Source organism: Rhinolophus sinicus, chromosome 8 (assembly GCF_057876585.1).
Source record: "Rhinolophus sinicus isolate RSI-liver-muscle chromosome 8, RSI-T2T, whole genome shotgun sequence".
Taxonomy (NCBI): Eukaryota; Metazoa; Chordata; class Mammalia; order Chiroptera; family Rhinolophidae; genus Rhinolophus; species Rhinolophus sinicus.
This window is the reverse complement of record NC_142508.1, coordinates 79,229,312-79,243,147: the sequence shown is the minus strand read 5'-3', so window position 1 is coordinate 79,243,147 and position 13,836 is coordinate 79,229,312. Positions and strand designations below refer to the sequence as shown.

Sequence of the window (13,836 nt, the reverse complement as noted above, 5' to 3'; positions counted from 1 at the left end):
TTAAATAACTAGATTTTTATCACATAGGAAGTATTTGTCTCTTTGTGTCCCTTTATAAATCGAAGCCATATAAGTTGTGCATTTATAACAGTGTAAGCACAGTGTCAGGTTTTAGAGTGTGGCTAAGTGGATCTGTGGAAATATTGCTCTCAAATCCCTCAGTGCCCCAGACTCTAAGTTGACATCATGGCCTAGCTTGTTTGCATCCAAGTCCATGGAATAAGGTTACACTGGCCTCTTTTTCTCGGGAAAAATCAGAAATAAGCGGGACGGTGACTGGGGGTGTGTGTGGTGGGGGGAGGGCAAAGAGGAAAAGCACAGATTCTTGCCTCTTTCTGATTTACAAATTTGTGTCTTACAGGCTTATTTCCATCTGGGTATCAATGAAAAGTTAGGACTCTCCGGAAGGCCCGACAGGCCCATTGGCTGCCTGGGGACATCAAAGGTGCTCGTGAGATTTCCTTGTTCAGGACAGTGTTCAGATTACAGTACCACAGACCGAAATGATGTTTGCCCTGCTGTGTAGCCATTCTCACATTGCATTATATACTTGAGCTAATTGAATTATTGTTTTCTACAAGTAAACCTTATTTGTTCTGTGTGACAGAAGTTTTCTAGGAGTGAATAAGAATCTCACTGTACTGTTATTTCTAAGTTGTAAGATACCTGGTTATATAATAATAGTTTTACTCAGACACAGGCGTTTCCCATCATACTAGTAGACGTGGACTACTTTATGTTTATCAGCATGCTGATTCAATCAAGAAACTTAAAAATTTCTTAACATTATACATATTTTACAAGGTTTTGTTGTATTTGCTTATTCAGAATTAAACATCAGTTTTAAATTTTATTAGGACTTATGTTGCTTGCTATACCTTTGCCTTTAGTCTGTTTCGTATCTTTTTTAATTATCCCTTACAGATTTATCGCATTCTAGGAAAGACTGTGGTTTGTTACCCTATCATCTTCGACTTAAGCGATTTCTACATGTCTCAGGATGTTTTACTGCTGATAGACGACATAAAGGTAGCTTCGGAACCCCTTTTTATTGCATTGGGATGACTTTGTTTCGACAGATATTATCATGTATTATTAAATTGAGTGCTCCTGGATCAGACACCGGGGTAACACGGTGTAAAATGTGAACGTGCGACCACAGCTGCATAAGCTTTGGAGAAAGAGTTCAATTACTTACAGCCTTAGAATGATAGGTGCAGTCAGTTTTATGTCAAGTTGTTTGACTTTGTTGTTGTACTTGTAGAAATGGAATGAAAGGAAATAGTTTGTAAAGAGAGGGGCGCCTGTTTTGGAAACCATGTTCACTGCAACAGTAGTGGTTTTCTCTTTTTGAACAGAAGCTGAGTTAGCAAAATAATTTTACTTATGAGGAATGTCAAGTAAAACCTCAGCTAACTTTTTTGTGTGTAAGTCTCTGATATGATGATGACAGTAGAAAGTTAGTCAAAGAACTCGCACGTTTCTGACGGTCTGTATAGACTCAGTCTAAGCTCTTCCACCTGCTGCAATATAAACCCACAATAACGCAGAATGAGAATTCGTCTTCTGGATGATAACCCTGGGTTGATCTTTCCTCCCTGAGACCATTCTTGAAGTGTATTTATTAGGCCACCCCCCAAAAAGCATCTTCCATCATGTGCACTCTGATTAAAGAGTAAAGTTTAAAATCAGAATGGTTCCTAGCTTAGCTTGCATTTAGTGATACTTGTACGCTTGTATGTCTGGGAACATTTCTACCTCTGAATAGTCGCTATTACCCGGGGTTTGCTCATGATTCATAGTTTTGTTGACTCTTTGCCATGAACGGTTAAGTGTCTGATCAGTTCAGAGAACGTGCCGTTACACCCACCTCCTCCTTCTGTTTTGATAGAATGCGTTACAGTTCATTAAACAATACTGGAAAATGCATGGACGCCCGCTTTTCCTTGTCCTCATCCGGGAAGACAACATAAGGTAGGTTGATGAAGAGGTCAGGCGCACACATCCCCCCGCCGTCCCCCTCTTGTGTTTTCGGATCCCTCTCCCTGGTGGTGGCACAGCGCTTTGCATGTGTGAAAGGAACTTAGAATTGGATTATGAATATCCCATGCTGTTGTTAATGTGTACATTTTGTGTATCTGCTTATATTTTTAGAGGTAGCCGATTCAACCCCGTGTTAGATATGCTGGCAGCTTTTAAAAAAGGAGTGGTTGGAGGCGTCAAAGTTCACGTTGATCGTCTACAGGTAGTTTTGTGAACTGCAGTTCTGTTTTCAGGACCATTAACCCCAGATACAGTACGTTTCTTAACATGTGTTCTGTTTAATAGGGTTTTGGTCTTAAGGTTTTATTCTGTACCCACCTTCCTGTTCCCGTTGTCACCATCCTGCTTATCTGGTCCTTCCAATCTGATGCTTGAACAATTGCAGTGGTTTCCCAACCAGAATTTTAGACTTTAAAAGCTCATCTCGGGGTGGTCGGTTAGCCCCGTTGGTTAGAGCGCGGTGCTGTTTGCACCAAGGTTGCTGGTTCGATCCCCTCATGGGCCAGTGTGAGCTGCGCCCTCCTTAAAAAAAAATTAAAAAAATGCTCATCCCTAACCTCAGTTTTGCAGGAAACCGGGGTCCAGAGTGGTGATGTAACCTGCTGTCTAACCTTGGGCTGTGGGTCCAGATACCGTTTGCAAAACTGAAACTCTATACCCATTAAACAACAACACAACCCTTCTCTTCTCTTTAATATAGTAAATGAAATGGTGCCTGTAGGCTTCTCTTGGATTTTATTTCAAGCTTTTTCAGATTTCCTTAGCCTGTCACTGGCCTCAGCCTCCCTCCAGCTTCATCGCCCTGGACCCGCTCTGTGGGTCCATTCCCAGCCCTACTTTCCACCCCACAAGTACACTGGCTACTTTCAAAACCTCTGAATGCAGTTGGGATTTATTTCCTGCTTATGCTGTTACTCTATTCGAGAGTTGCCTTTTCCCTCCCTCCTGTCTGAGTCATACTTTAATTTCATAATTTAGGTCAATGTCACCTCTTTAAGTGAAGTTTCTGAGACTGGACTTGATCTCCTTACAGTGTGCGTCTGGCATTGTGCTTGAGCCTTCACCATAGCTCTTATTGTAGGCGTAGCTAGTTTCTGTGTCTGCTTCTTTCTGTGGATTGAAAACTTTCAGGCCAAGCTTGTGAATGCAATTTTTGCCTTCACAGAGTGGTCTGCTCACTACTGTTCTCTCTGTAGCAATATGCAAATATTGGTTCATTGATTCAACAACTATTTATAGAGTGCCCTTGCTGGGTCCCTGATTTTATGGGACTAATTCTAGCGGGGGAGGCCAACTGAAAACAAATGCAGGTGAGGTTGCAGGATGATGGGATGGGGTGCGGTCTTAGGCAGGAGGTTCCACTGGGAAGGACCTGGTGGCTTATAACTGAGTATCACAGAGCGGGCACCTTTTGACTATTATATTTCATTTGACACAAATATAACAGTATTAAACTCTTTAATTGCCACCAGAACTGAAGTAGTAGTGGCTAGCAAATTAATTATAAGGACAATGTTTTTTATAAAACTAATTTATGAGCCTCTGCAACCAACTGAAATTTTTTTTATCAAAAGCTTTAGAGACTATTAATGGAATTTAGCATTTGCCTGTTAACTCCGATTAAGCATTCACCTTATGAGCTGAATTAGTATATAAGGGTGGTTAGGCTAATAAAATAGAAAATATTACAATCAAAATTAATTTTCTTATGTTTTCAATATTGGTTACCAGCTTTGAAAATTAATTAGTTCTTAACTCTTTATACCCACGTTACAATCTATTATCAAATCGGGTTTCTCTACCCTCATACATATTGAGAATCTAACCACGTTCCATCATCCCCAGCACTAACGTCAGGGTCCAAGCTGCCATCGTTTCTCACCCAGATTTTTACAGTTGTCTCCTAAATTCCTGTTGGCTATCAGACAATGAGCCTCTTCCTGCGGACCCTGGTCATCAGTAGTTAGTTATGTCACGTATCGTGAGCCTCCGGTGACTCCCACACACAAAGTGAAAACCAAAGTCCTCCCAGCGGTCTGCGTGCTACCCATGATCCGAACCTTCTTCTCTGCCCTCCTGTCCTGCCACTCGCCCCGTCTGCTCTACTTCAACCTCCCTGCCCTCCTTACTGCTCCTACGTCACAGGCCTGCTTCTGCCTCAGGACTTTGCACTTGCTGCTCCCTCAGTCCGGCACTCTTCCCTCATCCCTGTGGTGACCCCAGCTCTTCCTCCAGCCTCTGCTTCCATGGACCCTGTTAGAGAGGTCTTTTCTCATCACCTGCTACCTCCTACTCCCCTGCATTTGTTATTTCTCTTTGCACATATCACCATCTGACGTGCTCTGATTTGTTTGTTTGTTGTCCACTTATACACACCATTTTAAGAGGTCAGGGATTTTGTGCGTTTTGTTCATACTATATCCTCAACACCTTCCATAGTATGTGCCATATGGCAGGTGTTCAATGAATATTTGTCCAGCAAAATAGATAACTAGCGAGCAAGCTGTGTAGATGTGCGCTGCTCTCTTCCAGGCCCAGACTGCCCTCAGACATGCCTGTGGAGAGCCACAATACGTGCAGACCAGCTGCATTCCAGCTGTGCAAGGAGGCTTTAGTTTGACAGCTGATAATAGGTCCACCCTGCCATTTGTAGTGGATGTTTGTGGGAGATGGACTTTGTGAGTTCCCAGCACAGGAGACGGCAGCACAGTTCTGGGTGGGTAGCCAACGAAGGGACGTTCCCTGTCTTGTTTCACATTTCCAGTGAAGGGCGAGAAAACAGAGAAAGTAATATATATACGGCACTTTGGATTGGAGAATTGCCTTATTTTTAAAATAATAACTTTTGGCTTGTTTTTTATGCAGCACCTTCCTCAGTTTTATCTGACAACTCATCATGATAATGAGAAGGGACACATATTGCTGAATTCATTGTGGGTTATTCATGTATACTATTCGCAAAGAACCACCAGCAAACAAAAGCTGTGTTCAAGTTTGGTCTCATGTAGTTTGCGCAGCCTATAATCGGCAGCTGATGGGAAATAAAAGGACCAAATGTGCATTGCCAGGATGTAGAGAAGGTCTGGGCTGGATGAGCAACATCTATCATGATCCCGAAACATGGAGACTGGCAATATCCCATCACTGGATCGCCCTGAAATACGTCACAGGAGCAGAATCCAACGTGCAATTTCACATCTTTTCCCAAAGCAATTTTAGTGTTTCATGGGTTTTCTTTTTTTAATTTCAAAATATATTTTTTTTAACATTTTAATAGACAGTGAATTTTAATCTCAACTTAAAAATAACCACAATTCTAAGAACAGAGAGAACGTACAGTTCATCTCATGTGGACTTTCCTCTTTATTACGACTCATGAACTTGGAGCCTGACCTCTGTGTTCTATTTCAGGGGGTTTTCTTTTCTGTGAAAACCTGCTGAATTTTAGAATGCTCATTTAAGAAATTACTTAAGCATTGTATATATTTTTTAAGTAAACTTTTTTTGATGTATTACATACTTACAATAAAGTATATGCTCCAATCCTAAAAGCGTGGCTTGAATTTAAGAGCTGCAAATCTTCTCAATCCCATTTCAGACACTAATATCTGGAGCTGTAGTGGAACAACTTGACTTCCTACGAATCAGTGACACTGAAGAGTAAGTCCCTCTGGGTTACTATTGTGTTTCTTGAGGTTATATTAGAAAGGCAGGAAATCTGAAACTTTTTCCTTTAACTTCTAGGCTTCCAGAATTTAAGAGTTTTGAGGAACGACAGCTTCCCAAACATTCAAAAGTCAAACGACAAAGTAGCGCCTCGAGCACTCCAGAACTGGAGCAGCAGCCGGACGTCACCATCACTGAGTGGAAAAACAGACCCACCCGGGACATTCTTCAAAAACTGCATGTGAGAACCGTGCAAGTCCCAGGTGGCCCTGAGTGGGGCTGGCAGAGCAGGAACTCCCAGGGGAAGCCATATTTCTTTTTTGTCCTCTCAGAGAAGGTGGCAGTGAACCTGGAGGTGGATAGCCAGTCTAGTCCCAGGGCAGGAATGAGGTTATTCTCAGGGTCTGACATTAGCACGAATGTCTTCGAGATGCTTAAGGAGTGGGGATGAGGTCGGCTGCCTTGGATGTGAGAGCATTGTGTAGGCCATTAAAGAAGTTAGGGCAAGGCCAGCTGCCTTCAGGCTCCGCATGTGTCTCTTGGTGCCCGTTCCTTTGACAACCTGGGTCTTCTCTCCTGCCCAGCACTTAGGTCTAATGCTGCTTTCAATCTCTCCAGTCACTGAGGAAAAAAATCCTACAACTACATCCATATAAATATTATGTTAGCAACCAGTATTTTACTGTCCCTAAGGTCATTTGCATTTAAAAGAGGCGGGGTGGGGTTAGAGTGTAGTGCTTATCCAAGGAAATGAAATTCTTAGGGTAGAACTATGACATCTTGTTGGGCCATAAAAATGTGAGCATGTAGGCTAAATATATATCCTGCCAGACATCATCAGTCCTTGTTGTTGATCATTATTCTCTGTAGATCTTCATAAGCATGGATATGATGCAGTAGGCAGAAAGCATGTAGCACAGCGCCCTAATATTCTAATAAGCACTCGACACACATCCCCTCCTTTCACTCACCTCTTCACAACAGGTCGATAGCAACATGGTCTCCCATTCATGAAAAACTAAAGTCAAGAAGGGACTGGTTCAATGATTGGGCCAGACCTCTCAGAGAGTGGCAGAATAAGTGACAGTGCTTGTAGGTAACATTTTCTATCTATTGCTTATCTTGTTTCCTGGAAAATTTGATTATTAAGTCCCTGTTACCCCAGGAAGCCAGCTTATGTACCATCCATCTCCAAGATATCTAAGATAATGGTTGTATAATGTCATCTAATGCTTGAGAGTATATCGGTGACATTTTATCTTTCCTCAATTCCATAGCAGAATGTTTTCTCTCTGCATCATGTGCTTTCACGATTAGCTACCCCCTGTGGTAACTTTTGTACCCATTTCACTCCAGTTACTCAGTGATTTATATTTTCAGGACTGCAGCTGTCTGGCTAGCCAAGTGATCCTGCTGGGCATACTACTCAAAAGAGAAGGCCCCAACTTCATCACAGAGGAAGGTAAGAGCACATGTCTGAGAACATTTTAAATAATAGAACTGCTCTATTTTTGAACATATACCAAATATACATAATGAATATCCAGCAAAATGTTCTGAGTTATTTTCTCCTCCTTTAAACCTTTTTTTCCTTCAAATTTTAAGTAGACAATGTTCATTCATCCCCCCTAGAGTGGAATAGACTGTCTGATATATGAAGTCCTAAATTGCTTAGTGATGCTTGGTTGTTTCTCTGATTGTCTGAATGGTGCTGGAGCTTGGATTCTGCCAGTGACTATTAACCTCTAATGACTCCATAGTTGTTTATGGTCAGTTTCTGTTTCCAGTTTTATTTTCTGTACATTTGCAAGAACAATATTGAATTGTTATAGCCCTAAAAATTAGCTGCCTCATGGTCTGCAGCAGCCATTGGAATGGAATATAGCACTTAATAGACTTGTGCTCTAAAGACTATTAACAAAAATAAATTATTTCTGATCATGTCCACATCCACTGCAGTCACGATAAAACGCAATTATCCCCAAAACCCACGTTTGTATGTTGAGTCACTGCTCTGAGGACGCTTTGGATGCTCCATCGGGGTCTGCTTCCAGCATTTTCTAGTACAGAATAATGTGGAATACATTTTAAGTACTTAATGTCTAGCTGCTCAAAGTTTACAGCTCATCTGAAAGGCCTTGGTCCAGAGGCGCACGTTGATTTGGTTAGGATTAGAAACTGAGTCAGTGTTCTCCACAACAATGTGATTAGTCAGAGGTATCTCTTTAGTAGCAAACTAAACATAATTGCTTATTCAAGTAAGGTCTACTTAGTATTTACGTTATTGTAGCTAAGAGAGAAGCTTCTGGAGTATTAAACATGTGAATGGAATAATTTCAATTTTCTTAAATAATTGAAGGTGGAAGAACTTTGCAAATCTCAAACAGAATCCTTCATTTCTAATTAGTCTTGGAACTATAAGTATTAGCAGAATCCCAATTATATTGAAGACATGAACTGAAATTTATGCTTTAACTAAAACAATAGGATTTTTGAAAAGCAAACATTTCATTAGGAACCTAGATTTCAGAATGGTGGTTTTACTAGTATTTTAAAATAAACAACACATATAAAATAGTTTATCATAAAAAATGCTAAAGGAATTATTTTTTAAACCATTTGTATAAACTTGGGAGGGATACTCGTCTTTCATTTGGATGTTTGAAGGACTTTAAATGTTTTGAATCTATAAAACCTCGTGATATATTAACAATCATAACCGTCTGCAGAATCTGCATATAATTTGATCCAATTTGTCATAAAGCAATAAAAATAAGTTCAGAGTAAAATGAAACAACCTTATTCTTTACCCTTGTTTCCTTTCTGGTGCCCTGTCCTGTCACATGGTGAATTTATTGACAAACGAGACACGAGGCCAAACCACATGTGAGCTGGTGCCAGACTGAGGCCACATGGGCTCTTTTGAGCACTAGTGCATGCTGGGATGATTATGTACATGACAGAATCTCCATAAAGTTTTGTTGAACAAATAAATGAAGAATCATTTACATTCAGAGTCTACAGTATTTGCTCAATCTGCTATTTTCTGTTTTATATTTTCTGCAGTAGGTTTAAGTAAGTTAATTTTATTTGTTAAAAAGTTAGATTGCATATTAAGAAAACAATAATATGGTGATGGAAGGAGAACTGACTCTGGCTGGTGAACACACAATGTGAGATATAGGTGATGTATTACAGAATTGCACACCTGAAATCTATGTAACTTTACTAACAATTGTCACCCCAATAAACTTTAATTAAAATAAATAAATAAATAAATAAATAAATAAATCCATCACCACTGAAAAGCTTCCACATTAAAAGAAAAAGAAAACAATAAATTTCAAGAACTGAAGTATTCTCCAACTTCATTTACTCAAACGAAATAGTAAGAAGGACGGGGGACATGCACACGAACGATTTGGGTCCCACGTTTTAATCTGTCAGGTAGTTCAGAACATGAATGGATGTGGATGTACCAACTCCAATGGATCAACATGAAAAGTCAAGAGTTATTTTTCTAAAGGAGAATAAATGTTATGCATTTAATTAAAAGCATTTTTTCAACAAAGATTCTATTATCCAACGTCTAGGTACTGTTTCTGATCACATTGAGAGAGTCTATAGAAGAGCTGGCAGCAAAAAGCTTTGGTTCGTATAAGTGTCCTCGTCATTATGTTTTATTTTTTGTGTTGTCATGTTCAGTAACCTAAAGATAATGGACCAATCTTAAAGATGGTTATTCATCCTAATTTTCACGTTTAAATGCCGAGGTTCTAGCACCATGCCTCTGTCTACTTTCTAAGGATCTGCCTACATTCCATTGTATCATGGCTCTTCCAAGATATTAAAAGAATGTCTGGGAAGAAGGCCCTCCATAGGAATAGACCCTGGCAATTATTCACTGGGTGACATGCTAATGACTCTTTCCTGTCCTGTACCTCCTCTGTCCCAGGAGGTGCTTGGGGGTCCTCCTTTGTGTTCAGGTAACGTGCTCTGCTGTCACAGAAGGCCGTGAAAGAGGCCGAAGGCTCATTTAGTCATAAGCACAAATAATACACTTACAAGGCAGTTCTCTCACCACTTATATGAAATGGATCCCAGTGAGTGTAGTTGCTTCATGAAAAATAACTAACATGTCCTGCAGAGGTGGTCTCCTCCCAGGGCCCGAACCAAAATTAGGTAAGTTGAGATAAAAATTGTTTAAATTCACAGTGGGGTAGGTATGCCTAAATGCACGACTGTCTGCATTTTGAAGCACTTCTAACAGTCTCACTAGCAGAATCTAACAATTGGAAAGGAAGAGTATAGACATGTTTTAAATGACCCATTATTTTCTAATTTTGAAGAAATATCTCAAGAAATAGCATAAGAAACTCCCTTAACCTCGGTGAGCCTCAGGTATCTAATCTCTAAAATAAGGGTATTGATAAAAAAAAAAAAAAAAATCTCTTAGCAGTAAGTACTTCACCTCTATGATGATAGTAAATGTACCATTCCAACCCAGAAGAAGTAACGTAATAATCCTTTGATTAAAGCTCCCGTTTTTGCTGTAAATTCTCAGTACAGTCAGGCAGGCAGGCCAAGAGATGTTGCTTCGTACCCAGGAAGTTCCAAATGTCGTCCGTAATCTTATTTTTGGCTAAGCAAACCTGGTTTTGCTTTGTGCCTTATACTTCATTTTAGATAAATCATTAACTAGCCAACACTTAGAGTGATGACTGTTACGTGTAAAAGCACAAACTCCTGGAAGTCTTACTTATTGTATTTTCCCTTTTGTGACTTTCCCCTGACACCCCCAGGCTGGCGGTGCGTTACGGGGCTGCATTTACCCAGAAATCGGCTTCCTCTATAGCCCCACACATTACTACTTTGCTAGTACACGGGAAGCAGGTAACATGCATGGAGTGTCCGCACTCCAGCTGCTTGAAATGTGTGGGCTGATTTGCATCCTAAGGACTGAACATATCTTTTGGTCTTATGGTGTGTGGGTGAAAGCTTCATTAAAAGCAGGAAGCGTGTTTCACTAATGTCATCAGTTACTGACCTCATTTTTTACTATTTCATCTATATCGAGATTAAGGAATATAAAGCTTTTTATAGGTCAACTTTCATCAAGATCCTGAAATACAAGAAAACAGTTTTAAACCTTCATTTTAATTTTATTTTTCCATCTAAAAGCTCCACATGAATTTTCACTTTTGAGGGGAAGAAAATGTCTTATGTATTGCATGTGCTGTGCTTAAAAAAAATCTCTTCTCCTTATAACCTAAGACTTTTTCAGAAATGTAAAAATAGCAGTGTGAATTCCTTCCTCCAACATTCTGGCTTTATCCAGAAAAATACATGCTGGTATTTCATTGTATCACTTCCTAAAATTGAGTACTGAATGAATCCCCTAATCAAGGAATTTGGTTATCTAGGCACCAAAAGAAACATGATTTAAAGTGGTTATAGGAATAGATAACATAGACCAGTGACAGACTTAATAATGATTTTTTTTAATGTAAAATCAGGATACTCAATTCTTCCTTCCATCTCACTCCCCATGAAAGTAAGAGTTAGGCTCCCTTATCTCCCTTTTCAACTGGCACAAATGATGCTGGTGGCAGAGGTGAGTATGAGGGCTCCATCCCTCATCCTGGATGGTGGGTCCTGCCTTCTGGGAAATGTTGGCCATTAGGTCCAGTGTCTTGGGCTCAGTGTTTCGTCCAAATGATTATGTGAGGACCTAATTGTGCATATTTTTACGTTTTCCCGATCAGGGCCCCATTTACTCGTCTCGTTTAGGTTTGTGAACCTCTGGCGTGCTCTCTTCTTTGCCCCCAGGTCGGTGGTGCGCTGTGCAGCAAGTCTTTTAAGTAAAGTAGTGGACAGCCTGGCCCCATCCATTACTAATGTTTTAGTGCAGGGCAAACAGGTACGTATGTGATTTTCAGGCTGTCACTCAGTCACAGCCACAATGTTTATGGGTAGGACCCTTGCTTTGGATTCCGACAGCCCCAGTCCCAGGCTTCTCACAACCACACTTACATGGCTCAGCTCCCCACAGGAGGCCCCTTCCCCACGCAAGCTCGTCTGAAAGATGCGCGGTTACTAAACAGACCGCCCGTTTGTCTGCTGCACCTCACATCCATTACTGCAGCCCCTGTGTTACCTTGAGATCATGGAAAGTGGAATAACAACACCCCTGGAGCACTCACACAGGTTTCGGTTAGGTGAGGCAGAGACAGGTGACGTGTGAAGGGCATGTGCTCCTTCTCGGTGCAGTGGCTGCCTTAACGCTCCGGCCACCTCTCCCCTTCCAGGGGCCAGCTCCTGTCAGCTGCTCTTCACAGGGCCGCCTCCAATCAGCAGTCCCTCTCTCCTCTGGGTTCTCAACGGGCCTGTGACACTTCTCCCGAGCTGCCCTGGCTCCCAGTTCTCTCACCCTACAGCAGGCTGTGAAGATCAGGGCCCAGGTCTCGTCCAGCACCTGTCCCCGTGTGCCCGGCGTGGGGCCTGGCGTGGGCTGGATGCTTGGTGAACGTGGGCTGAGCTGGGCTTGCCTGTGCATGTGCAGAGTGGGCTGTGGCTGCAGAGTGTTTGGTTTGTTGTGTAGAAGCTCTGACTACCTGGCTGCATCCTCATTGGGTTGGAATGAAAACCCGCTTGCTTTCTTTCTCTTTGGGAATCTGTGTGCTTTACTGTATGTTCCTGAAAGTTAATCCGGAGGTATAATAGGCTTTAATGTCAGGAAGTATTTTAACTCTCTTTAATGAAATCAACCTATTGCATATTGCAGGGCTCTGAATTTATTAAAATTGAAATTATTTCATCCTGTTATCCCATTTTTGAAGTGCTAGAATAAGTTATTTATTTTATCCAGTAATATTTAATAACAGTGAAAACACGATTGCAATAAAAAATTCCCGAGAAAAAGTTAGATCACTTTTCACACATGTTATGTTTTCTCCAAAATATTAAGAGGTAGAGTTTTCCTCCCCACTGATCAGCTAAACAGCCCAGGGTCCAGGAGTAACTTAAGCAGTTCCCTTCCTCACCCACCGCAGCCCTCCTCTCCAGCCAGTCTTGTATTGTTGGCCTGGACGGAGCCATTTCCGAAAGGAAGGAAACAAGCTTTGCGAAGCTATTTTTCCTTGAATTTTAGGCCCTCGTAGTATATCTGAAAATACAGTTAATTCTACTACATATGAGCATGTGAGAAGCTTTCGGAGATCTCTGAGGGTGCTAGCACCTGACACTGGGGAGAGGGCAGCTTAGAGTCAGTCCTGTCCACTCTGCACACCATCCCGAGGGGACCTGCAGCCTGTGATGCTGAGACCCTGCTCCCCACGTTGTGGAAGCCTCGGAGCCCTCATGAGGCTGTGGCTGGCCCACTGCTCATCAAAGCAACATGTCTCCCCAGGAAACAGCCGCGTACAGAGCGGGGCCAGCCTGGGAGCTGACAGTTCCGCCTCAGGTGCATATGGTCCAGAGACTGACTGCATCTTCCCCTCTGCAGCAAAGAAATGAGAACGGAGCATTCAGAGTGTGCGTCCACTCATTTCTGAGAACTGAAGTAGTTGTTCTCCAGAGCACTTTCAGGTCACCTCGAGCTCTCTGGAATGACATAATGGTGTAGTCGCCGTTGCCTCGGGAGGCACTGACGTGCCTTCTGTTTGTTTTCTTCTTTACACACTGACATGTTAATAAAAGCACTCACACTTGGACTGACTGGTTGGTACCACTTGTCATGTAATAAACCAGCAGTTCTCACTTTTCCCTCCATCACAAAACTGGGCCAAAAGATGCCGTGTTCTGCTCTCGCCCCTCTAAACACAGGAGCCATGGTTGTGCTTTTCCGTTTTCCTGCCTCGTTTATAATCACGCACTGTATGTGGACGGGGGAGGGAGACAGGTAATGAGGGGGATGGACGTGGCGCAGACCCCGGGGGAGGCAGAATGCCAGCACAGAGGAGAGGGACCCGAGTGTTCCCCTGGCAGCTCCCAGCAGCACTTCCCGCTTTGAATTTCCGTCACTGTCGCCATCTCCCTCTGCGCTTTCTTGTTCCCCGGCCTCGTGGGCAGCCCTGTTGATTCCCCTCCACGGGGATCAACAAGCATTTGAGCACTTACTGTGCCAGG

The 13,836-nt window shown here is 42.1% G+C and overlaps 1 protein-coding gene across 4 annotated transcripts in view; it reads left to right on the top strand.

Moving 5' to 3' along the window:
* The window catches only part of PHKB (phosphorylase kinase regulatory subunit beta), a 122,337-nt gene that overhangs the window by 89,842 nt on the left and 18,659 nt on the right, over positions 1–13,836 (top strand). For 3 of the 4 annotated variants that reach the window (XM_019731864.3, XM_019731866.3, XM_074314949.2), the window contains 9 exons: positions 362–445; positions 925–1,029; positions 1,892–1,974; positions 2,155–2,245; positions 5,642–5,703; positions 5,788–5,950; positions 7,090–7,171; positions 9,303–9,360; positions 11,539–11,629. In XM_019731864.3, coding sequence (XP_019587423.1) covers positions 362–445; positions 925–1,029; positions 1,892–1,974; positions 2,155–2,245; positions 5,642–5,703; positions 5,788–5,950; positions 7,090–7,171; positions 9,303–9,360; positions 11,539–11,629 — 819 coding nt within the window. Of the gene's footprint in view, positions 1–361; positions 446–924; positions 1,030–1,891; positions 1,975–2,154; positions 2,246–5,641; positions 5,704–5,787; positions 5,951–7,089; positions 7,172–9,302; positions 9,361–10,511; positions 10,603–11,538; positions 11,630–13,836 lie in introns of all 4 variants that reach the window. The other variant, XM_019731865.3, reaches the window with a different exon arrangement.